The 23,739-nt window shown below is 36.7% G+C and overlaps 1 protein-coding gene across 2 annotated transcripts in view; it reads left to right on the top strand.

Annotated features, from left to right (window-relative positions):
• LOC125809940 (pre-mRNA-processing protein 40A) overlaps positions 1-23,739 on the top strand; it is a 38,662-nt gene that overhangs the window by 3,720 nt on the left and 11,203 nt on the right. For both annotated transcript variants that reach the window (XM_049489473.1, XM_049489472.1), the window contains exons 6-24: positions 1,999-2,063; positions 2,263-2,332; positions 7,244-7,296; positions 7,393-7,450; positions 7,535-7,878; positions 7,973-8,042; positions 8,520-8,618; positions 8,702-8,770; positions 8,839-8,916; positions 9,037-9,123; positions 9,638-9,672; positions 9,772-9,877; positions 10,150-10,230; positions 10,368-10,460; positions 11,585-11,638; positions 11,768-11,884; positions 12,275-12,373; positions 12,781-12,828; positions 12,912-13,004. In XM_049489473.1, coding sequence (XP_049345430.1) covers positions 1,999-2,063; positions 2,263-2,332; positions 7,244-7,296; positions 7,393-7,450; positions 7,535-7,878; positions 7,973-8,042; positions 8,520-8,618; positions 8,702-8,770; positions 8,839-8,916; positions 9,037-9,123; positions 9,638-9,672; positions 9,772-9,877; positions 10,150-10,230; positions 10,368-10,460; positions 11,585-11,638; positions 11,768-11,884; positions 12,275-12,373; positions 12,781-12,828; positions 12,912-13,004 — 1,719 coding nt within the window. The remainder of the gene's footprint in view (positions 1-1,998; positions 2,064-2,262; positions 2,333-7,243; positions 7,297-7,392; positions 7,451-7,534; positions 7,879-7,972; positions 8,043-8,519; positions 8,619-8,701; positions 8,771-8,838; positions 8,917-9,036; positions 9,124-9,637; positions 9,673-9,771; positions 9,878-10,149; positions 10,231-10,367; positions 10,461-11,584; positions 11,639-11,767; positions 11,885-12,274; positions 12,374-12,780; positions 12,829-12,911; positions 13,005-23,739) is intronic.

Here is a 23,739-nt window from a genome sequence, read left to right as displayed (position 1 = left end):
CACCTCATATGGCCTAATCCATTTTACTCCAAAGATATTAAAAAACATAGCCAGATTGCCAGTATGTAAATTCACTGTGAAGAAGTAGATGATTAGGAGTCTCTCCTACTCTTTCACACAGAAAACACCTGCTGCATAGTCAAAATCCCCTTTCTGAAGTAATTCTTCGTCATACAGGGATTTTTCTAACTTTTATCCTGACTAAGTGTACAATTAATTTGTGTTGAGTTGTGTACCTAGTTTAGTCTGACAGTAACCTTTTTGATAAGCAGTGTGATGAGTAGCTTTAGATTGTCTGTATAAGACATTTTAAAGATTAAGAATGTATATTTTTCCTCTTAATACCCCTAGAGGGGGGATAAGGCTAAGCGGAGCAAAAAGGGTTTCCCATGAGATGGGAAAACTGTTTTCCCCACACGAAGTTTGTGAATAATTATTTATGTAATAAAAACAAAAATACAATGAAAAGGAGGCGCCACATTAAAGGTCAAGCTCTCTTGCATATTCTCATTCAAAGAATTTAATCTCAACCCTAGTTTTATCCACCATGAAACAAAGTTTGGATTGAGAAACTAATGTTACAAAATCTCCTTAGTGCCTCACTTTCTATGGTGGGCCAATGGCTAAGGAAGAAAATGATGAGCAGTTTGTGTATTATCGGGAGTAGATAAAGAGTAACCCTTTGTTGTAAATACCACATGGTCAAGGGAGGATTTTGTATTGTGCTCTTTCTTGTACTCCCTAGGATGATAATATGGTGGAAAGGATGCGGGGATGAAAGATAAATGGGTTGTCTAGGAATTTGTGCTTTCAAATTATGTTATTCACAAGTAATTCATACAAGTACAAATAGATGAGAGCTGATTGATGAATGTTTATATTGTCCCTAAAAGAATGATACCTTTTTATATATAGAAATAAATTCAATTTTAAACTTTCCAATTTTTACCCATAATACAATAATTTATAGCCATACAAATATATGTGGTTTTTTTAGACTACAAGTTTCAAAAGTCTTTCGTTCTTTCTTAAACACTAGTTCCAATCGATGTGTATCACATATTGAGACATAGGGAGTACTAAGGATGTGAAAAGATTATTTTGGAAGCTGAATGACAATCTGCTAATAACTTTCTATTGGTGCCAATGAAATTTTTGTGGTCTTTAGGAGATCTTTCATGATGCCATCTTACGTGGTATTGTTAATAACGGCCTCCCTGACTTATCATTTTGATGACGGTGGTGGCTGGACCAATTAGCATGCACGTTGGTCTTTCCATTGGGTACTTGCTATCTCTCATCAATAAAGGTACCGAGTAATTTCCAACCAAGACTTAGGCAGATGGAAAGAAACCTAGTGTTTTTGTTTTGGCTGGGATTTGAACAAGTGATCTCATGGTTCTCCACCCACTTCATTGACCACTAAGCCACACTCTTGAGTGCAAAGGCTTTTAGAATTCTCGTTTAGTACTTTCTCTGGATGTAGGAAAGGTCTTATCATTTTGGTATGCTCATTTTTCTGAAGGTTCACATAATGTTTTCATCAATTTAGTGATTCATATTTCTAGAGCCTCATAACCTCAAAACAGTATCCTCTTTCTGGATCATAACTTACCAAACATGTAGAGCATTTCTGTTATTTGGATATTAGCAATTTGGAGGTTATTGGGTGTAGCCTCATAACCTCAAAGCAGTATTTCTCTTTCTGGATTATAACTTACTAAATATGTAGAGCATTTCTATTCTTTGGATATTAGCAGTTTGGAGATTGTGGATGTCTCATTTCAACTAATTGTCTCAAACTTCAAATGTAGTTGCCATGGAAAAAAACTGCAAGATTTTCTAATGCATGGTGAATTTAGTATTCCGGATGTTCATTATAATTGCAAATGGAGGCCGGAGCTTCAATACCATAACTAGAAATTGAACTTTTCTCTCTCTAAGTACTTGACTTTGATTCTGTCATCTGTAAACCTTACTGATTTGCACTGTAATTAGGCGAGCACAGCTTCACAGCAGACTGCATCTGACTGGCAAGAGTATGAAGCTGCTGATGGGAGACGGTGAGTTGGTTTTTTGGTAATTCTTTTTTAAACTTTGCCCTTTATCAAGTAAATCATGTTACTTGACAATCTCTCAGAGTTTGTATTATGCTGCTTGCAGTGCTAAGATATAACTCTGCAATGTTTCCCTTCTTTCCTGTTCATTTAGTTTGGGATTGAAGTGTAGTTCAGTGATTAATTAATTAATTTGCTTATTTAGATATTATTACAATAAGAATACAAAGCAATCTAGCTGGGAGAAGCCTTTGGAGCTGATGACACCTTTAGAGGTTAGTTATATTCTTAATTGCTGCTGTTTTGATAATTGAAGTCTTTACTTGCTGTTTGGTGGAGTGCACATATTCTCTTTTGCCTCAAAATATGCAAATATCGTTTCCTTTTTGTGGATGTTAACAACTGCATTAGATATTAAATAGTTCAAACCGTTTTATGTGTATTCTACTTTTCTTTGCATGTTCTTCCACTGGTTTGTAGATGTCATTGCAAGTCATGGACATATAAACAACTGCGATTAGTGCTCAAATTGAAGGCGCTTTCACTTTCTCAAGGCAGGCAACAATTTGTTATTCCATCTTATGTTGCAATTTAGTGACTTGATATTATGTGGAATTGGTCATATATGTTGGTAGTTACAAATTTCCTGTTGAAACTGGAAGTTGACCTATTTCAATTTAAACCGTGATCCTAAGCAAGTGCATACATATACTCCTAAAAGATTAGTAGATATAGGAAGTGTTGTTGCGAACTACCTGCACCATCCTCCATGTATTCACTGTGGAGGAACTTCACAACATCCTATTTTTTGTTGTTGATGAGGTAGCATTCTACTTTTATCTTATCTTGTTGACATTCATTGATTTATGAGGAACTTCCCAGCATTGTTCTTTATTTTATTGCATAAGCTTTGTTAGAATAAGAATATGAACAAGAATAATATATATAAATCTACTTGGAAGAGGAATAGTATATAGAAACCCACTTGGAATAGGAATAGTACATACAATCTTACTTGGAAAAGGATTGTAATATAGTGTCTATACATAGGATCTCAGTGTAATAATGGAGGTACACAATTTAATAATATTCTTCTCCAATATTCTCACATGGTATCAAAGCTTCTATGAATCCGGTAGAGAATCAAAGAGCTTTCGTTGTCGGCGGGCGGCTATGACCATATATGCCACCCGTCTGGCCAATGGTTATGTTAACAAAAGTAGGGCCACATTTTAGGAATTTTGGGTATCGCTTGTAATGTAATAAGGATGAAGTCTCATTGATATATGCATGAACCCCATATTCAGTGGAAGAAAAGTGGAAGAAAACTCAGTCCGATAGACTACCCTGTGTCAATTTTTGGCGACTTTCTAAGGGTCTGTTTGGAAAGCCACCATGTAATTGGAATTGGTGTAATTACCAGCCTAGTAATTACACAACCTAGTAATTACGTTGACCTGTTTGTTTGCCACTTGTAATTACAAGTGTACTGTTTGGTTGCACCAGTAGTCTTGAATATTAAAAATAAAAATTAATTATTAAAAATTAAAAATTATATTAGACAAATAAGGGCCTTTATAAATGATATTAAATTAAACATTTAAGATATATATTGTCTCTTGAAAATATATTAATTAATGAACATGTGTTCTTAACTAAAATTATAAAAATAATTGATTTATATTTTTCAATTTAGTATATTTTAATTAAGTAACTCATAAAAACTAAAAGAACATAATTTCTATGAACATCATGAAATACATGTTTGACTAAAAGATTAATATTATAAATCAATACTCCTAAAACAAATGAAATTGAAAATATAACATACGTTCTAAATTCAAAACAAAAAATTTAACATAATACTCTTATGTCAAATTTCAACATAAAATACATAAATATGATTTAAAAGAAAAGGAAAATGTAAGTCCATAACTTTATTCAACAATAAATTCTACTTTAGTTTAAAAATTAGAATAGTAACAAAATTATACTAATGATATTTTTTGGAAGATACGAAAAATTGCATGGAATCACATGAAGTAAAGGTTGAGAGTAAGAAGGAAATGAAATATAAATGATATAAAAAATAATATTAGAATAATAAAATCAGAACAATTTAAAATAATAATAATAAAAAATTAAAACAAAAATAAAAGAAAGAAATTTAAAAGTAATTAGCTTGTAATTACACCATGTAATTACCAACAATTCATATCCCCCCCCCCTCTCCCCCAACCCAATGAATTGGAGAGTGTAATTACAACCTGCCAATTCCACCCAATTACCTGCTGACCATGTAATTACATGCCCAACCAAACAGGACAGACAATGTAAATACACCGAATTCAATTACCAGGATGGGCTTTCCAAACAGGCCCTAAGGATATTTTGTGTCAACCCGTATCTGTCAGTATTTGTGTAGCACCGTGCCATCTTTCCAGTGACTATTTTCTCATATCTAATTTGTATAATACCGTGCCATCTTTCCATTGACTACTTTCTCATATTTGATTTGCGTAGCATCGTGCCATCTTTCCAGTGACTGCTTTCTCATAATCGATTTGCGTAGCACCGTGCATCTTTTTGTTGACTACTTTCTCATATCAGATTTGTGTAGTTTTGAGCATTTCTTGGTGACCGCTACACCGTTTTCGGTAGATCAGAGTTTTCCAGCTGTGTTCTCTTTGTTTCACATTCACTTTTGTCAAAGGGTATACACTGATATTTGGATTGGATTACGACGATACTTTCTCTCCCATGGCTAATATAGCATATGCCCGCCTTTATTTTTTTATCTATGGTTACCATTCGCCATTGACCTCTTAATGCATATGCCCGCCTTTATTTTTTTATCTATGGTTACCATTTGCCATTGACCTCTTAATCAGTTGGACATTAAAAATGTTTTTCTCCACGTTGATCTTGAGGAAGAAGTCTATATGGAGCAACCACCTGGTTTGTTGTTAGGGGGAGTCTAGTAGCTTGTATATCGATTGTGCAGAATGTTTTATCGATATTCTGCATCAAATTCAGTATTTTATGAGAGGACTTAACACATTGAGATTCACTTTCTTTGTCAGAAAAAACAGAGAAGATACTCTCCGGAGAAGTTGGTCTGTTTCAAAGTTAATATTGCCTCCTTTTACTGAATTTGGTTGTTGTTTGCCCTTTTAGTTTTCCTGGCTCCCGAATATTTTGACGATTGCCATGAACTTCCTTCAGTTATCCTTATCAGATCTAGAAATACATATTGGACATCCCTAATTTTCCCGATCTCTTTGGAGATTTTATGTCGTCTCTATTCATGTTAATATACTTAATTAGGTAATTAGCTCCTCTTTCAAGTACTCCTTTACTTCAAGTTAGCCTTGCTTGTTGATTCTCCTCATCCAGCCATTTTCTTCATGAGTGGAATTACCCCTTTTGTCAACACCCTTGCTCGCTTGCTTGATGTCAAAACTCAAGCTAAATAGATGTTGCTGCTATGTGAGCCTCATTTCCTATGCCTTCGCTGTCTCTCCATGTGTCACCTTTCCTCAACTTCTCTTGGTATCTGACGCTCTAAATTCTCTCTTATACTGTCTCTTCCAATATGGTGGAGATTTTGATTCACATCCTTACCTCTCTAAAAGTGTGTTAATGGGGAGGAAGGAGACATTGAGATGCTGACAGATATTTAGTTAGATTTTTCCATGTGCTTTCCTCTCTTTATTTGTGGAAACTTTCCCTGACCTAACAAATTGGAATCTGAGGTAGAGGCGGTCAAATCTATAAGCTGGGAACAGTTTAGGTTGATTGTGAATTTTTTCGGTCTAATGGTATGGATGTGTAAGTGCTTCATTAGTCTTTACTTCTTGATCTAAAATCTGATCATTGCTAATTATTATCCGTGTTGCTCGGACTCTCCTAAAACGATGCCACACCTGTGTTGGATCCTTCAGAAATGCTGTACTAGTACTTCTGGAGGATCAGACACACATCCATTGCCATTTTCGAGTAGTCCGAGCAACATAGATTATTACCATCAAAAAGCTAGTTTATTTAAGTTTCTTTGTGATTTCACGTCTTCTCTTCTTGAACATGACTTGCTTGATGTTTATGACCTTTCTAGTTTTACAGGTACAACTATTATTCTGATATCCTCAACTACACATGTAATGTTACATGGAGTGTACATGCTTTGTCTTGGAATATTTTGCAATAATTTCCTTGTGTTTCTTTTAACTATCTTTACAGGTGTCTCAATTCATTTTAATGGTTAAAATTTCCTTTTTGACTTGACAAGAAGTATCATGTTATGATCAATTACTAAATTGACTGCCACAACTGAAAAGTACAATTGATGGTTGAATTCATATAAAAAAGGTGCGATTAACATAAAGTGCTATAGTTGTAGCTGACCAACAAGCTTGGATTGAGATGTTACCTTTTTAGTAAAAGAATATGGTTTGGCCAAATGTTCTCTCTCTTTTAACATTACGTTCTACAGTGATACTTTAAGCACACCAGCAGTTTTCTTCAATTGAGTTCCAAAGTTGGCTTCTTTGGATTTATAATCTGCATTGACAGTATGTTTCTTTTGCTATTTCCTCCTATTTTTTTAACTTGTGCCTTTTCTTTCCTTTGCTTAAATGTCCTCTTTCTGCAAGTTGCAAAAATATGTCTAAAAAAGATAATTGTAAAAGGTATTTATAATTTGTTTTCTTGATAAAAATGTTCAGTAGAGAGCTGTTCCTTGTAGAGATATTTAGCTGTCTTTATGATGTTAACCAAGTTTGTTTGATTCTTTCCTGATGGAATCACTCAAAATTTGTGGCAAATCATTATTTTTATCTAACAAATGCGTGCACTTGGCAGATTTAATAACAACACCTGGTAGAATTTGCCTCACTAATGATCATTTATTTTTCCAATCCAAATGGAAAAATAAACAAAGTATGCTTGATCAAAAAACATTTACCTCACTAATTATTGCATAAATTTATATGCATATGCAACATGTTGCCTTGCCTATTGCTAATAGAATTTTATTTTCATTGTTGCTGAGCTTGTTTATGTTTATTCGTTCATTAGTGCCTGGAGCAAGAACATTGGGAGACTGCCAATGCTGTTCTGGTGTTCATTACTACTCTTTTAGTTTGAGATTTACATTTAAACAGTGCATTTGTTTTGTTCTTTAACAGAGAGCTGATGCTTCGACTGTATGGAAAGAATTCACAACTGCCGATGGTCGGAAGTAAGATTTACCAGTAAAAGCATTTTGGTTCTCTTGGCTACTGCAGTATGCTTTTTTATTTTGTTTTAGTGATTTGTGTGTTATTGGATCTTTCAGGTATTACTACAACAAAGAAACAAAGCAGTCTAAGTGGACAATTCCTGATGAACTAAAGGTTCATGAAGAAATTATTGCCTTTATCGGATATTTCTGTTTCTTCTATATGTTATGGAACTAATTCATCAGCATGTATCATCAGTTGGCTCGTGAACTCGCTGAAAACGCTGCTGGTCAAGTAGTTCAGACTGGAACAAGCACAAATTCTGGTGTGCAAGTCAGTGAAGCTGTGACCCCAGCAGAACAACCATCTGCTGTCACCCCGGTTAGCTCCACCCCTTCTTCAACGGTTTCTGGAGTTGCTTCAAGCCCTGTTCCAGTTACGCCTGCTGTTTCTGATGTTAATATTCCACCTCTGATGGTTTCTGGATCATCAGCCATTCCTTCTGTGAGCCTTGCTGTGACAAGTTCAGCTGGTGTCTCTTCACCTGCTGTTTCAGGGAGTACAGAATCTGCTGCTCTAGCTAATGCCTATCAGACACAAATGTATGGACCCTTTCATTTTCTAATGGTGGCTTCACTTTGGTTGTCTGTCATGATTTTAAGTCTGAAATATCACGATGATCTTGACAATCTCTAGGAGTGGCATTGAAAATTTATCTCCTCAAGTTGCTAGTTCTTTAAGTGGAGCTTCTAGTCAGGATATTGAGGTACGCTCAACTCCTTCAGCAGCTCTATTTGAAATTTGATTGTGCTGGCATATGCATTGTCAAAAGGACTCTTTTAACTTTTCTTCCCCCATGCCACTGCTAGTATGGTCGGAGCTATGTAGAGCCGCCACTGCTAGTATGGTCGGAGCTATGTAGAGCCAGCTCTATTTTGAGTCATATTGAATCCCCTTGACACAAGGAGTTGGCAAAAGGGGGTTCAAGAATTGCTTTAGGTCACAAGTACACATCCCAAGTTTGACATTCTAATATTTTTTCAAATTCCCTCTCCTAAATTCCAGGTTCCAGCACAAGTTGCTAACTAGGGTTGAGAATGCTCCGATCTCTTTTGCATGAGCCCTGTCATACCTTGGAAATGCTCCCTCTCTTTGCCAAATTGTGGATTCCTGTACATAATAGATTTTTGAGATGAATTATTGCTGTCTTGTAAAATTAATTGTTTAAAATCGTGACTTACAGGAGGCAAAGAAAGGCATGGCAGTTGCTGGGAAGATTAATGTGGTACCTGCAGAAGAGAAATCAGCAGATGAAGAACCTTTTCTATATGCCACCAAGCAGGTAAAATGATTGAATGTGTTCCTCTAAGTATTTATTTGTTTAATGCTTAATATTCCACTATTACTCATTTTATATTTTTTTAGGAGGCTAAAAATGCATTCAAAGCTCTACTAGAGTCTGCTAATGTTGAATCTGATTGGACATGGGAGCAGGTTAGTCGGACATGCTATCTTAATTTAAAATCTATGCACTTGTGACTGACAGTGAACTATCATACCAGACAATGCGAGTTATAATCAATGATAAACGATACGGGGCTCTGAAAACTCTTGGTGAGCGGAAACAAGCATTTAATGAGGTAATCACTGGGTTTGTGATTGTTAAATTGACCCCCCCGCCCCATGATGCTGTCAATCCGGAGTGCGGAAGCTATCACCAATTGGTTTCTGAGTGTTGATGTACCTTTTCTCCCCAACAGTACTTGATGCAAAGGAAGAAACAGGAGGCTGAGGAGAGGCGCCTTAGACAAAGAAAGGCAAAAGAGGAATTCACAAAGATGTTAGAGGTAAAATATGTGCTCCTTAATGGTTCTTGGTAGGCTGGTACAGTTTTCATGTTGGGTTGGTGCTCTTACCTCTACTTTTTTTGTCAGTAACAGTGTACACAAAACACTTAAAAAAGTTTCCACTGACCTTACTGCCAATAAAATAATCCTTCGTCTTATGCATTAGAAGAGTCCTATTTTAGTATCCTACATATCTTTTTGATTATAATACTGGAATGAAATGGGCCTGAATAGAATGAAAAGATATAGAGAATTTATGTAGCTAATCCTAACTGATGGGGGTTTGAGGCAAAGTTGATTGATTAATTGATTGAAGCATATTAACAGCATTTTCTTGAAAGAGTAGAACTCCTTGTAATACCTTTGCTCTAAAGATACTTAATTAATTGATAAGTTTTCTATAGAGAAAATCAAGAATTTGTTTACCACTTGTGCATCTATCATGTCACACATCACTTATGGTGTACAAACTATGTATTATAGGGTTAACCTGGTTTGACTTTAACTGTTTCAGGAGTCCAAGGAACTCACTTCATCTACAAGATGGAGGTAGTTAACAAAAGCTTCTCTTTTATTAATACTTACTAACTGTAGTAACAGAAGCAGCTTTTCCCCCCTTTTAATGATCTCGTGATATTGTGCTACCAGTAAGGCAGTTACAATGTTTGAGGATGATGAACGGTTCAAGGCTGTTGAACGAGAGGCTGATCGTGAAGATCTCTTCAGGAACTACTTGGTGGATCTTCAGAAAAAGGTGCGCCTTTGCTATTCTCACTTTTGAAAATGCATTGCTCAGATTTTTGATCTAGACATGGATCATTCATAAAATCTGTTCAAGTTGACAACTGTATTTTTGCTCAAAAAATATGTAAATAAAAGATAAGCAATTGAAAGAGCAACCCTTTTTTTTCTTTGAACAGTTTGTGGTTTGGTTAATTTCTGTGTGAATGTACCGTGTGCATCCTACACATCTTGTTCCTTGAGCATTTGTAATTTTTTTTGTCGTTATTTGGTTTGTTATTCCAGGAGAGGTCTAAGGCTCAGGAAGAGTATCGACGGAATAGATTGGAGTACAAACAGTTTTTGGAGACTTGTGGCTTTATCAAGGTATTTGTTACTTTTAAGACTTTCTTCACCTCCTTTCCCCAAGGGAAGTGGATCTGGTGGTTTGAGCTTTCTATCACTTTTACCTTTTGTTCCTTTTCTTTCTCTGAAGTTCATCCTTTGTTTCTTTGGAGCCACAGGTAGATACACAGTGGCGCAAAGTCCAAGATCTTTTGGAAGATGATGAAAGATGTTCACGCCTTGAAAAACTTGACCGCTTAGAGATTTTCCAGGTAAAGTTTTTATGCAGGCAAGTTACCTGACTGGAGTGCAAAGTCTAGTAAGGATAGGGGTGACAAAATGGGTAAAAATTTATGGTTATCTGCTCGACCCAAAATGGGTTGGTTATCCAATCATTTAAAAGTGGGTGGGTCAAATATGAATCAACCCATGGGTATCGACCAATTGCACTCCGCTTAAAGTATGCAAGGGTGTATTGAATCTCTTAAAAGTACACTTATTAAGGGTGTGTTTGGTATGGGGACCCCCCCCCCCCCTCCAATTTTCTTATGTTTGTTTGGCTTAAATGTTCTGGAAAATATTTTTCAAATGAACTTATTTTTCCTCTAATTTAAGAAAATTACTTTCATACATAAACTAAGGATTTTTTTTTCAAAACTTCCCTTAAATCAAGAAAATAATATTCAAATTTTTCCTTAGACCTCACCACCCGAAATGGGTCAAGACCTGGGATCTGACTTCCGACCCTGATCTGACTCCACCTCGAGACCTACATTTTGACCTCCCAATCTCGACTCAAAACCACTCATTTTCCAGAAAAATATTTTCTAGGATAACATGAAAACATTTTCCTTCATATCAAACACACCCTAAAAGGAGAAAAAGAATAAAAAATGAACTTGTAATCTCGAAGTACTTATTTCCTTACATAATAAGAAGCAATGGATAATATGGATATCAATATTATCGTTGGGTTTACCCCTTTTTATCCATATCAAATATGGGTTGGGTCGGATATTTTATCTGTTTTTACTTGACTCATTCCACCCATATCGACTCGACCCGCCCCGCCCATTTTGCCACCCCTAAGTAAGAAAGAGGGGACAACTTCTGAATTTTTTTTTCTAAGAGGAAATTCAGGAAGTTACTGGAATAGAATGCAGAGTCTAGTAAAGAGAAATGGGGCATAACTTTATCAAATTCTTAAAAGGAGAATTCACACAGGTGAAAATTAAATGTACACATTATTTTTAAAGTTCAACTAGTTGATGCCCTAAAGTTTATGTTGAGGTTTTCATTTCTTTTCTAGTAGCTTCTTCTTCTTGACCTTTTTTAAAAGGAAAAAAATACACCATTTTGTAATAATTGATGACCCTGATATCTTTCTTCTCTGAAGGAATACATCCGTGACCTGGAGAAGGAGGACGAAGAACAGAGAAAATTGCAAAAGGTTCTTTCTGACACTTCTTTTTTGTTTTTGTGTGTGGGGGGGGGGGGGGATGTTGGAAGAGGGTACCCTCCTTTTCTATGCCTCATTCTGGGTGATCAACTCACTAAGTGTATTTTTGTTAATTTTAAGGAACAACTGAGGCGTGCAGAGCGCAAGAACCGGGATGCATTCCGAAAGATGATAGAGGAGCATATTGCTGCAGGCATGCTTACTGCAAAAACATCTTGGCGCGATTATTGTCAGATGGTATTCCACTTCTCTACCTTTTGTTGAAGTGTGACAGATATTTAAAAGCTTAAAGATTTAGAGAGAGAACACACTTTTATTTATTTAATTATGTCTTCAACACACAAAAAATCTTTTTGATAATGCATGTCGGTGAGACTTGAAGCCAGGACCTCCATCTACTCTGATACCATGTTGAAGTGTGTGATCATCTTATTGAGAAGCTTAAGCTTTTAGAAGGAACACAATTTTATTTATTTATTTAATTATGTCTTCATCAACACCTTTAAACAATGATAATAAAGTTCTTTATTTTAAGAAAATTTAGTCGCTATTATTGTATCATTTCATTATATTTCTCATTAGTTCCACCTTTCTCGCGGATTGACCTGTGGTTGTGCGAATATGTAGGTTAAGGAGTCTGTGGCTTATCAGGCTGTTGCATCAAATACTTCTGGTTCAACACCAAAGGATTTGTTTGAAGACGTCACTGAAGAGTTGGAAAAACAGGTCTCAATATGTCATACCCCACTATTTTTTGCCTTCTTTTAAGATAAGTGATATAGCACTATTTTATTAGTAACTGGTAAAATGACTACTTTTTCAAAATTTGTTGCTGGACTCTTTAGATGTCAGACCCCTCTTCCATATGAAAAAATGGAAGTGGTTACGTGTTTCAGCTGTTTGATGCGTCACTTGATATTGGGTAGATGCACGACACATTGCTGAGAAATAGTTATGTGATATGTGGCATTCAGCACTGTGCCATCTGAATTGGGTCTTGCATATATGCGTTTTGTTTGTGCTATAATTTCTTTTTTGAGAATTGGTAACTTGATATATTCCTTTTGTGCTATAATTTTAAGTGTGATAGTTCTGCTTTTTTCAGTAACTTTGTTTTTTTGTCTATTTAACAGTATCATGAAGACAAGATTCGTGTAAAAGATGTAGTTAAGTCAGAAAAGGTAGGTTTGTGTACTGTTATTTACTTTTTCTCACAAATACCTGCTGGTGTATGATTTTCTGTCTGTCTTGTCACTATTTTCAGATCACGATCTCATCAACATGGACATTTGAAGACTTTAAAGTTGCAATTTTTGAGGGAATTGGTTCCCCATCCATTCATGATGTTAATCTACAGGTATTAATTAGTGTGCCCCCTAAACCTAGAAAGGAGGTGGATTTTCATTGTTTTTGGTTATCTTATCTCCGTATCTTGATGACTGATGGCAATTCCCTTTTTTAGATTAAGCATTCAAAATTTGTTATGTTTGGGTAGTGTGTTTGGATGTACATTTGCTGTCTTTATTGGAGATAGAGGTTTTAGGACTTATGTTTTTAATTGTGGAAAGGACTATTTTTCAAATGATTGAGCTTGGTGTTAAACTTGGAATGTGATTGCTTCTATAGTATTTTGTTTCAGTTTTAGATTATGATATGTGGGATTATCATATATTTTGCTGGTGTCTGAGCTTTTTTTAAGCTTTGTTTCCGTACTCGTAGGAACCATTTCTGCCTGTTTATAGCTGCAAACTAGTCGCTATTTTCTTTCCAGATATTTGTTATTCTTGCATTTCAATCTGCAAATCTAACACAAACTTTTACGTGTCCAAATAAACATGGAATATGCATTCCAGCATTCTATGGTGGTCTATAACATGAAATTCTTATAACCATTTTTCATAAGATTAAAATAATATAATTGAATGGGAAGAAGAACTTCCTTATACAAGTGGTATAAAATAGTGGAGAATTTACGAATAAATACGATTCTGTACTAAAGACACTCAGTCTTGTATACAAATTGGAATCTCGTCGGTGCACCCAGCGGTGAAGGGGGTTCAAAATTTAAAGAAATAAATACAAGTAAAGCCAAGGGAATTCAACATATATTATAAATGCATAGAAAAATTATTTATGCATTCATCCGTACCCCTTTGCCCTAGCTCCGCCTGTGGGTGCACTAAAAGAGATAAGGACAAAGAGGCTTTCCTCAAAAAATGTAAAATATCATTTTTTTATCCTTCAAAGGCACTCCTATTTTTATCTTCCATACAATCCACATGGGTGCTAGTGGAGTAATATCCCACTTCTTTAGTCTTCTCCTCATTCTTCTGAATGTTCAGTTGAATAGTGCTACCTTCTTGGTGCGTTGCATCACCTATTGAAGTGCAAACTAACAAACCATTTAATGATTTCCCATGCGTGAGATACTACTTGACAATGTAAAAAGAGGTGGTTCATGTCTTCACCAAACTCTTCCATAAGACCAATTGGTATATGCAATTTCTCTTCTTCCTTAAGTTTTTAGTTGTTAAATCACTCCCCTTGCTGAAAGTCTTAAGAAACTTATGTCTAAGTTGGTGGATGCCCAACAAATGACATTCATGAAAGGTAGACGACTTACGGATGCCATTTTAATAGCAAATGAATATGTGGATGTGAGGAAGGTTTCCAATGTCCCTGAAATTCTATGCAAGTTAGATATAGAAAAGGCTTATGATAACTTAAATTGAGGATTCCTATGGAGGACATGGGAGAGGCTGCGGTTTGATAGCAGACTAATTGGATAAAGTTTTGTTCTGGTACAATAAAGTTCTCTGTCCTGATAATGGTTCCTTCTTGTCTCCCTTCTTTAGCTAATGATGAAGCAAATCCCTAAAGTCAAAGTAGTCCATGAAAGCATCTATTTTTTCTGTTCAAGAAATTGCTTATGTAAAGATGGGGTGAGTCCCATGTTAACTAATCGATTACGATAAATTGGATGGCTCACCCTCTGGTTTCTTCTCTTCTAAGAGAGGATTGAGACAAGGGAGCCCCCTATACCCTTTTCTCTTCATTCTGTCCATGAAGGGACTCAGTGGTAAGTTGAGAACATCCAAGTATAATGATATGCTCAGGTGATTCAAGGTTAATCCTGGAGACAATCAAGGGCTATCAATTTCTCACCTTCCATATACAGATGATACACTAGTGTTTTGTGATGCAGAGAGTGATCAATTGAAATTATTGAGAGATATTTTATTCTGTTTGAAGCTATTGTGGGACTTCACATCAATTGGGGGAAGAGTTTTGTTTATCCAGTAAATGAGGTGCCAAGAATCAATATTTTGGCCAACATATAGGGTGGCGGAATAGGAGAACTGCCTACTACTTATCTTGGTATGCCCTTGGTGCTAAGAGTAAATCAAAGTTTTGGAATGTTGTACTGGAGAAATGTGAAAAGAAACTTGTTAATTGGAAGAGTAGATTGACTTTAATTAACAGTGTATTAGATGCCATGCCAACTTCTATATGATGTCCTTATTCCCTATGCCAGTGAATGTTATCAAGAAACTAGATGCAATTAGAAGGGATTTTCTCTGGCAATTGTGAGACCAAGAAGATATACTTGGTAAAATGGGATACAGGTATAACCACAAGAAGGAAGGTGGAATAGGAATAAAGAACCCGAGGAAAAAATCATAGCCTCCCACTGAAATGGCTTTGGAGATTTGCAACAGATGGACATTCATCGTGGAAAGAAACTATTTTGACAAGGCATGGGATGGAAGAGCACTTGATTACCAAGGAAGTGAAAAATCCATATGGTGTTGACCTGTAGAGATCCATCAGGAACGGGTGGCCCAAACTCTTAATTAGTTCTAAGATCAAAGTAGGTAATGGAGGGCAGATCCCATTTTGGGATGATCAGTGTTCAGGAAAGCGAGCGCAGCGAAGTGATGCGAGCCTTCTACGCTTCACAGACTAGAATGAGTATGTGAGCGCTTCATCGCTTAAAGCGTGAAGCGGGGCCTTATTGCTTTTTTCCGCTTCACGTTTCCCTGAACACTGGGGATGATGCATGTGTTGGCCAACACACTATGAAATGTCTGTTTCCTGATATCTACTACCTGAACCAACAGAAAAAGGCTACAATTCTGGAGTTAAGGGATAACTTAGACTTCTCAATGACTGGGAGGTGGAGAGGTTGACAGATTTCTACAACACTCGGAAACAGTTTAAAGACTTCTCCACTAATGATGACAGTCTATTCTGGTTGAAAGACAAGCAAGGAAGTTTCTCTGTCAATCTGCATATAAGTGCTTCCACAACACAAATTCTCAATCAGGGTTTTGGCCTTGGAAGATGATATGGAAAGTCAAGATTTCATACAAGGTAGCATGCCTTACATGGTTAGTGGCAGAACAAGCTGTCTTAACTCAAGATAAGCTAATGAAAAGGGTTCACTAAGCTATGCTCTAGATGTTTTTTTTTGTGAAGCTGAAGCAGTGACAATAAAATCATCTCTTCTTACACTATAAAGTGACAGAACAACTTTGGCAGGTTTTCATCACTTAGAGGGAATCAGGTGGATTATGCCAAGGGACATTGGAAGTTTTCGCTTGCTGTAATGGAGATGGTAATCCCATGAGAAATGGAAGATTGTCCCAGCTTGCATCTGGGGGACAATTTGGAAGGAGAGAAACTAGTGGTGTTTTAAAGAAAAAGAGTTTCCCTTTAGAGGTTGAAAATGAATTGTCTAGTGCTTTTCTACTTTTGTTTTATTCATGAGTAGTATCCTCAAGAGGCAGAGGACATTCCTTGTGTTTTTGATTATTTACGAGGTTTAGGTGGTAGGTTTTGATTATTTAAAGGGGACAATAACAATGTTGCTTCTAGAATTGATAGGATCTTAATTTCCAGGAGTGGGATGATAGCTTCAACAGAATTCAACTAGTGGTGCTACGAAGATTGTGCTCTAATCACAGTCCCATTGCTCTACAATGTGGAATTTGGGGGCACAACAAATCCTATTTCAAGTTTGATAATTGGTGGCTCAACACAAAGGGCTTTGTGGAAAAAATTAGAGAATGGTGGGAGTCTTTTGTATTCATTGGTAAGCCTGATTATATCCTTGGGTGTAAGCTCAAGACCTTAAAAGGCAAATTGAAGGAGTGGAGTAGAACCAACTTGGGCAACCTAGGGTTACAAAGGGTCCAAATCCTAAGTCAATTAGCTATGCTGGATGCGGTAATGGAGAATAGAGTCCTAACAGAAGAAGAATCAGCAATGAAGGCATCTTTGATTATGGACTATGAACAATATCTTAGAAGAGATAGCATGAAGGCAAAGATCAAGAGCTTTGTGGCTGAAAGAGGGGGACAAAAATATGAAGTATTTTCACAAAGTGGCCAATGCACACAAAAGATGCAATAACATTGATCAACTGAAAATTCAAGATGAAGCAATGAAGGATCCATTGAGAATTAAAGGGGAGATCACTGGTTTTTATCTGAAGCTTTATTCAGAAACCTCATATAGAAGACCTTCCAGCAACCTAATCAACTGTCCAATGGTCACGAAACTGAAAATGAACTGTTACAAAGGGAGTTTGAGGAGCAAGAAGTACAAGCATGTCTGAAGATGTGTGCCATGGACAAAGCTCCTGGTCCAGATAGCTACACAATGGGGTCTTTTTATCAATTGTTGGTATGTAGCGAAGAAGGATATCATGGATACCTTTAAGAATTTCCATTCTCACAATATCTTTGAGAAGAGCTTTAATGCCACCTACATTGCTCTGAACCCAAAGAAGAATGGTGCCAAGGAACTGAGAGATTTTATGCCCATCAGCCTCATAGGAAGTGTATATTAGCTATTATCCAAAGTGCTGATGGAAAGATTGAAGTAAGTGGTTGACAAGCTAGTAGATGCTCAGCAGATGGCATTCATTAAAAATCGACAAATAATGGATGCCATTCTACTTTCAGATGAAGTAGTAGATTTAAGAATTTTGTGCAAACTGGACATAGAAAAGGCATATGACCATGTGAATTAGAAGTTTTTGTTGAAGATGCTTGCATGTATGGGTTTCCAAAGGAGGTGGATTTAGTGGATCAAGTATTGCATCTCCATTGTTAGATTCTAGTCATCATAAATGCTGCACTTGAAGGTATTTTTCCCTGCTCAAGGGTCTGAGGCAGGGAGATCCCCTATCTCCTCTCCTTTTTATCATTGTTATGGAGGGCCTAAATGACATGATAAAGGTGGCCAGAGAGAACGAATGCCTCAAGGGTTTGAGGTAGCCACAACTCAAGCCTCAATATCAAATGGCAACATGGAAGTCACTCATTTACCGTATGCAGATGACACCTTAATATTTTGTGATGCTAAATGAGGGACAACTATTGGTTTTAAGATCAATCTTGGTGCTGTTTGAAGGAGTCTTAGGTTTGCATATAAACCGGAGAAAGAGTCAGTTATATCCTATTAATGATGTCTCTAATATGGAGGATCTATCTTGGATTTTGGGAGGGGAAGTAGGTTTTTTGCCTACCATTTATCTGCCCTTAGGTGCCAAATCAAAGGCTTTGAACATCTGGAACCAGTGATTGAAAAGTGTGAGAAGAAGCTTACAAGATGGAAATCTCAATATATCTCCTTGGGAGGTAAGGTCACTCTCATTCATTCAGTTTTGGATGCCTTGCCTACTTACATGATGTCTATCTTCCCCATTCTTGATGGAGTGATACAGTGACTGGATAAAATTAAGAGGGATTTCTTATGGAAAGGGACGGAGGAAAATGATTCCACTATCCAACATTTAGTCAAGTGGAACAAGGTTTCTCTGTGGAAGAAACATGGGATCTAGGAGTAAGGAATTTGAAAAAGCAGAGCAAAGCCCTTAGACTAAAGTGGTTATGGAGGTATTCTCAAGAGCCTCAACCATACTGGGCTAAAGTATTTCAAGCAAAATATGGAGAGGAGAACAAGTGGATGACAAAGGAGGTTCTTACACCATATGGGGTAAGCCTGTGGCAGTCTATCAGAATCTTGTGCTTTTAAGACTTCATTTTGGGAGGATAAATGGTTGGGCACTACTGGTTTGAAAAGTATCTTTCCAGAGATGCATGACTTGGTAGTGAATAAACAAGTGAGTGTAGCTAAGGATTGGACACAACATGCATGAATTCCAATTTAGAACTTAGAAGGATTTTCAATGGTTGGGAAATTGAGACTGTGATTGATTTTTTTGGAAGGTTGAAAGTTTTTACAGGAACAAGGGATGAACATGATAGATTATGGTGGAGCAGAAATAACAAAGGAACATTCAAGGTAAACTTTGCATATAAGTTGCTAAATCAAGGTGGACAACAACCTCTTTGGCCTTGGAAGTAGACTTGGAACCCTAAAATCCCTTTCAAGGTGTCATGTTTCCCTTGGCTTCTGGCAAGAGAAGCAATTTTAACACATGAAAATCATAAGAAAAGGAAGTTCTCCATGTGTTCTAGATGCTATTTATGTGGGGAAGAGGTTGACACAGTCAATAGTCAATCATCTGTCTTTAGTACAAGATAACATCCCAGCTGTGGAGGATTTTCATTAGGCTCAGGGGTTTTGCTGGGCTATGAGTAGCATAATCACACATCTTTTGTACAGCTGGGGAGAAGTAGGGGTGGGAGCTGCAGATAGAGATAGATGGAGGATTGTCCGAGCCTGTATTTGGTGGATTGTTTGGAAAGAAAGAAATGCTAGATGTTTTGAGAGCAAGAGTTGTGATCTTCAAAAGATCAAACTAAATTGTATCAGGTTTTTTTGCTTTTGGTGCAAGACAATGTATTTAGAGGACACTGAATTCATTATAGATATCCTAGGTTCCTTTTAGGATTCAGATTCAGTTCTCTTTTAGTGCAACCATGCACTAGTTCAATGACTATACACAAATGTTACCTTCTCAAAAAAAGAAAAAAAGGTGGTAGGTTTTGCTCATATGATGACTACTAGTAATAATTACACCTTTGGTGTAGTTCTTTGTTTATAATGGATATGTTTGTTGCTCAAAATGACAAAATAAAATAAAAATCACTCCCCGTGCTACCACCAACCAAATGAAGGAACTCATCAATGTTTTTTACGAGCAGCAGGAAAAAGTGACTAGGGACACTATTGTTTCAAGAGAAAAGTGAAATGCTCGCTTCATTGAAGTTAAATAAAAGAATATCAAAATCAACATTGCACAAAAGATTTATCAGCTTATTTTTATAATTAAATAAAAGATTAGCAGAATAAGTTGAAACTATTTTGGGCTTCTCTTTCGGTATGCTAACTTTTTGAAAACTGAGAAAGAAGGAAAAACGCTGCAATATTAGTCAATTTATAAGCTAAATTGTTTTTTTATTATTAAAGAAGATCAGGAAAGTATTTTGAAACTGAAATAATAGATATATCCATTTGGCTTATGTGGAAAAAGGAAAAAAACAAATAAAAGTAATTAACAAACTAAAATTAAAAAAAAGACAGAAAATAAAGTTGAAGCTGCAGAAGCAATGAAACAGAGAGGAGATTAATAAAAGAAGCCGCAACAACAACCAAGACAAAAAAGAAATGAAGAAGAAGAAGTCATAGTGAGAACCTTAGTCATATATAAGAAGCAATTGTTTTCTCTTTTTTCGTAATAGGTCCCACCCTTTCGTGTTTTTTTTTTCTGAATAGTCACCTTATAAAAAAGTAACAAAAAAATCACTTCATTGTGTCATCACCTTCTTGGACATAAGTGTTTTCTTCCTTTATGTTGTATGACCTCAGTCCCAAGAAGCCCTACAATGTAGCTTCATATGGCTTAACTACTTAAACCATGAAGCGGTACCCCCTAACGTCCAAGAATCTTGACCATCATGTAAGGAACTTCGTCATAGAGTAGCTGGACGTTACTTTGGAGTTTCGCCTACCATCAAATCTTGTAAGAGGTTCCTTCTGAACCTCAAGTTTGCTGGATCTTCCTTCTTGCAACCTTTGAACTTGTTGGACTATGTATCATCTCATTCTGGTAGAGAATTCTATTGCTGTTAGAAAATGTGAATGTTAGTGCATCATCCTAGCACCACCTATCCCCCCCCCCCCCCTCCCAATTTAAAGAAGTGGTCGTGCTCCCTTCCTCAACCCTAAAAGTAATCATCATTAGACTATTTCCTGCCCTTGAAAATATCCCTTACATGCCGCACTTGAAAGGAAGTGATGTTTTTTGTCCTCATCCTATATCTGCGTAGACATTTCCTAAAGGTTTTGGTAAGAACCTGAAGATATTTCTTCCCCAGACCGCTTGACTTGTTGGGCTCGTGACAATCTTCCTACAAAGTAAGTAAAAGTTCCTAGCGCTATCTATCGAGTCCCATATAAATTCCTTTGAAGCCTTCCCAATACTGATAACTGACATGAGCTTGGGATTGGCTAGCCATTTTAAGGGCCATCAAAGTGGTGGGCCAACCCAACCCAACTTTTCAAATTTCAAAGCCCATGTGAGCTGTTCTAGGTGGGGCTGCGCTAGGCTTGTCTATATTGACAGCTCTACTCTACATGCTCTCTCACTTCCTCTTCTCCAATCACCCTCTCGAATGACTCCCACTTATCTTTCCTTATATGATCAAATTGTCTCCTCATTTGACCTCCAACCCATCTCCTCTTTAAATAAATGCTCATACAAGCTCACTATGACTTCTTTTACCTCTTCCTCCCTCTCAAAGACTACCTCACTGTTATTGACTCACTCAATAGTAATTCTCCTGCTATTTGCTATGACTACCATGTGAAAGAATTTTGTGTCAATCCCTCTTCACCAAGCACAAACCCATGATTTTGTCTTGACTAGTCTCTTTGGCTAACTAACTCTTCAACTCCTCCTTCCTCTTTTCTTCCCTTTCCTCTAAATCTTTCACCTCTTTCGCCCTCTCTTCTTCTTTCCATTCATTAATTATCTTCCTCACTTTATGTCACGACCCAAAGTATACCCTAGGTATAACATGGCGTATGGGACCTCGAGAGGCCCTACACAAGCCACTTACATACATCATACAAGAAAATAAAAGTACAGAGTTCAAAAGATAGCATTTCATTCAAAAGAGTTGGACAAAAACGAAAGTCTAACATAAGTCTTAAAGCCATCTAATTTATCGTAAGGAACATGATTGGGACGTAACCCATACATCACATACAAAGTTTTTAAATGGAAATGACATAAAGCAATAAAAGGAGTCTCGGTCCTCGGAACCTGAGGACTCACCAATCTTCAAAGTCTATAGAACCGACTAGCCACGACTATGAGAGGTAGGAGCGTCGGACCCTACATTCATTGGATAATGTAGGCACAAGTATGCATTAGGACATGGAATGTACCAAGTATGAGGCAATATGCATAAACATAGGCATGATAGCATAAATGACTTAAAACGTGTAGGCATGATCATATTGAAACATTTAAAAGCTTTAAAGAAGAAATACCATGGAAATCATGAAAACACGGTCAAGTACATTAACATAAAGGACATAAGAAAAGCTTCATAGAAAACATAATCATTTTGTGGGATATTAACTTTAACCGACAATAAGACCATAAGAGCTATATCATGGAATTCGGTATATCCCTCATATCGAAAGAAGGGGAAACTACTTGCTAAGGTAGAATCCGTACATATCATCATTTACTAAAGTGGATCCACTAGCTAGGTCATTTAAGACAATCCTACGGGAGTACGTAGTTTGGGACTAGAGGTTACTACTAGAGACCCTATTTGAATCTCCACCTCAAAGCCCTCTCGGTTCCAAGTCTAAATTCTAACGAAATTGATAAAAGTCAAATATCAATTTAACATAGGGAAAGGCAATGATCAATACCAATCCACAGATTTCAAGATCAAAACATAGAATAGATCCTTAAACATAATTCGACATGGATGAGAAAACCTTTCACCAATGTGAATTCATTTGTGAGAAATACCTTTCATAATCATGATCATCACAGTAAGTGAGAAATCCTTTCACAATAGCATTGATACTTTTCTTTCAAAGCATCCCCAAATCATTTATAAACATTTCATAAAAACATGCATATCTTCATCATTTCATAATTCATGGATTCGTAGGTTCATCAAGGATCATTGTTGGAAAACATAATTTAGGCATGGGTCAATGCAAATTTCAACTAAATATCATGTATTAACATCAATTCATGCATTAGAAGACTTAATTAACCATAATCAATCATAATTAGATGAAACCCACATTCATTGAATTGAAACCCTAATTTGATCAATTGAAAATTTAAATCTTTGGACCCCAGGACTCCATGGGTGAGTACACACATAACTTGATCCTTTAAGCCCAAGAAAAATGGAGAATTTGGAGACTTAAATGGAACCCTAGCTCTTCTTCTTCTTAGACTTGAGAGAATTTGGGAGGATGAATTTGGTCGAGTTTTGAGAATTTAGGAGAATGAGTTGTGAATGGGTAATTTGGGGGTTCAAAACGTTTATATAGGGCTAAGGGTAGAAGGCAAAACGACATAGTATTGGGTTAAAATAATTAGGAAAAGACCCAAAAGCCCTTTAAAATTGCCAGATTCAACCTACAGTTTGGATCTGTATGTCTTTCTACGGACCGTACTGGTCAACCGTAGAAAGATCCAAAAATTATTATTTGGACCAACTTTTGACGGAACCCATGTACGACTCGTAGGTCTTCCTACAGTCCGTACATGCCAACCGTAGAAACCAACTTTACCCCTTAAAATTTCACTAAGTCTAGTAGTGACCTACGAGACCTACTCGTACATAGGTTGACGGACCGTCCTGGTGAACCGTAAAATGGTTTTTGAGACTTGATTTTAGAAAATTATTTCCCCACTTCCTGCGATCGCTATCTAAGTCCCGTAGACACAGACCTCAGCCCAAAATTATTTTCTCCCTTATTTCCAAGTTCCGAGGTGTTACACTTTCATCTGTACCCTCTTAAAAATCTTTCTATTTTGCACTTGTATATCTCATTAAGTCATCTTCAACTTCTTTGCGAGTTAAATGACAAGTTGCCCGTCACTTTTTAGCTATTCCACTGTTCTGCCACTC

This window comes from Solanum verrucosum, unplaced genomic scaffold, assembly GCF_900185275.1.
Source record: "Solanum verrucosum unplaced genomic scaffold, falcon-dt-bn FXZP01000257.1, whole genome shotgun sequence".
Taxonomy (NCBI): domain Eukaryota; kingdom Viridiplantae; phylum Streptophyta; class Magnoliopsida; order Solanales; family Solanaceae; genus Solanum; species Solanum verrucosum.
Note: the sequence above shows the minus strand (reverse complement) of the source record. Positions and strands in the feature narration are given on the sequence as shown.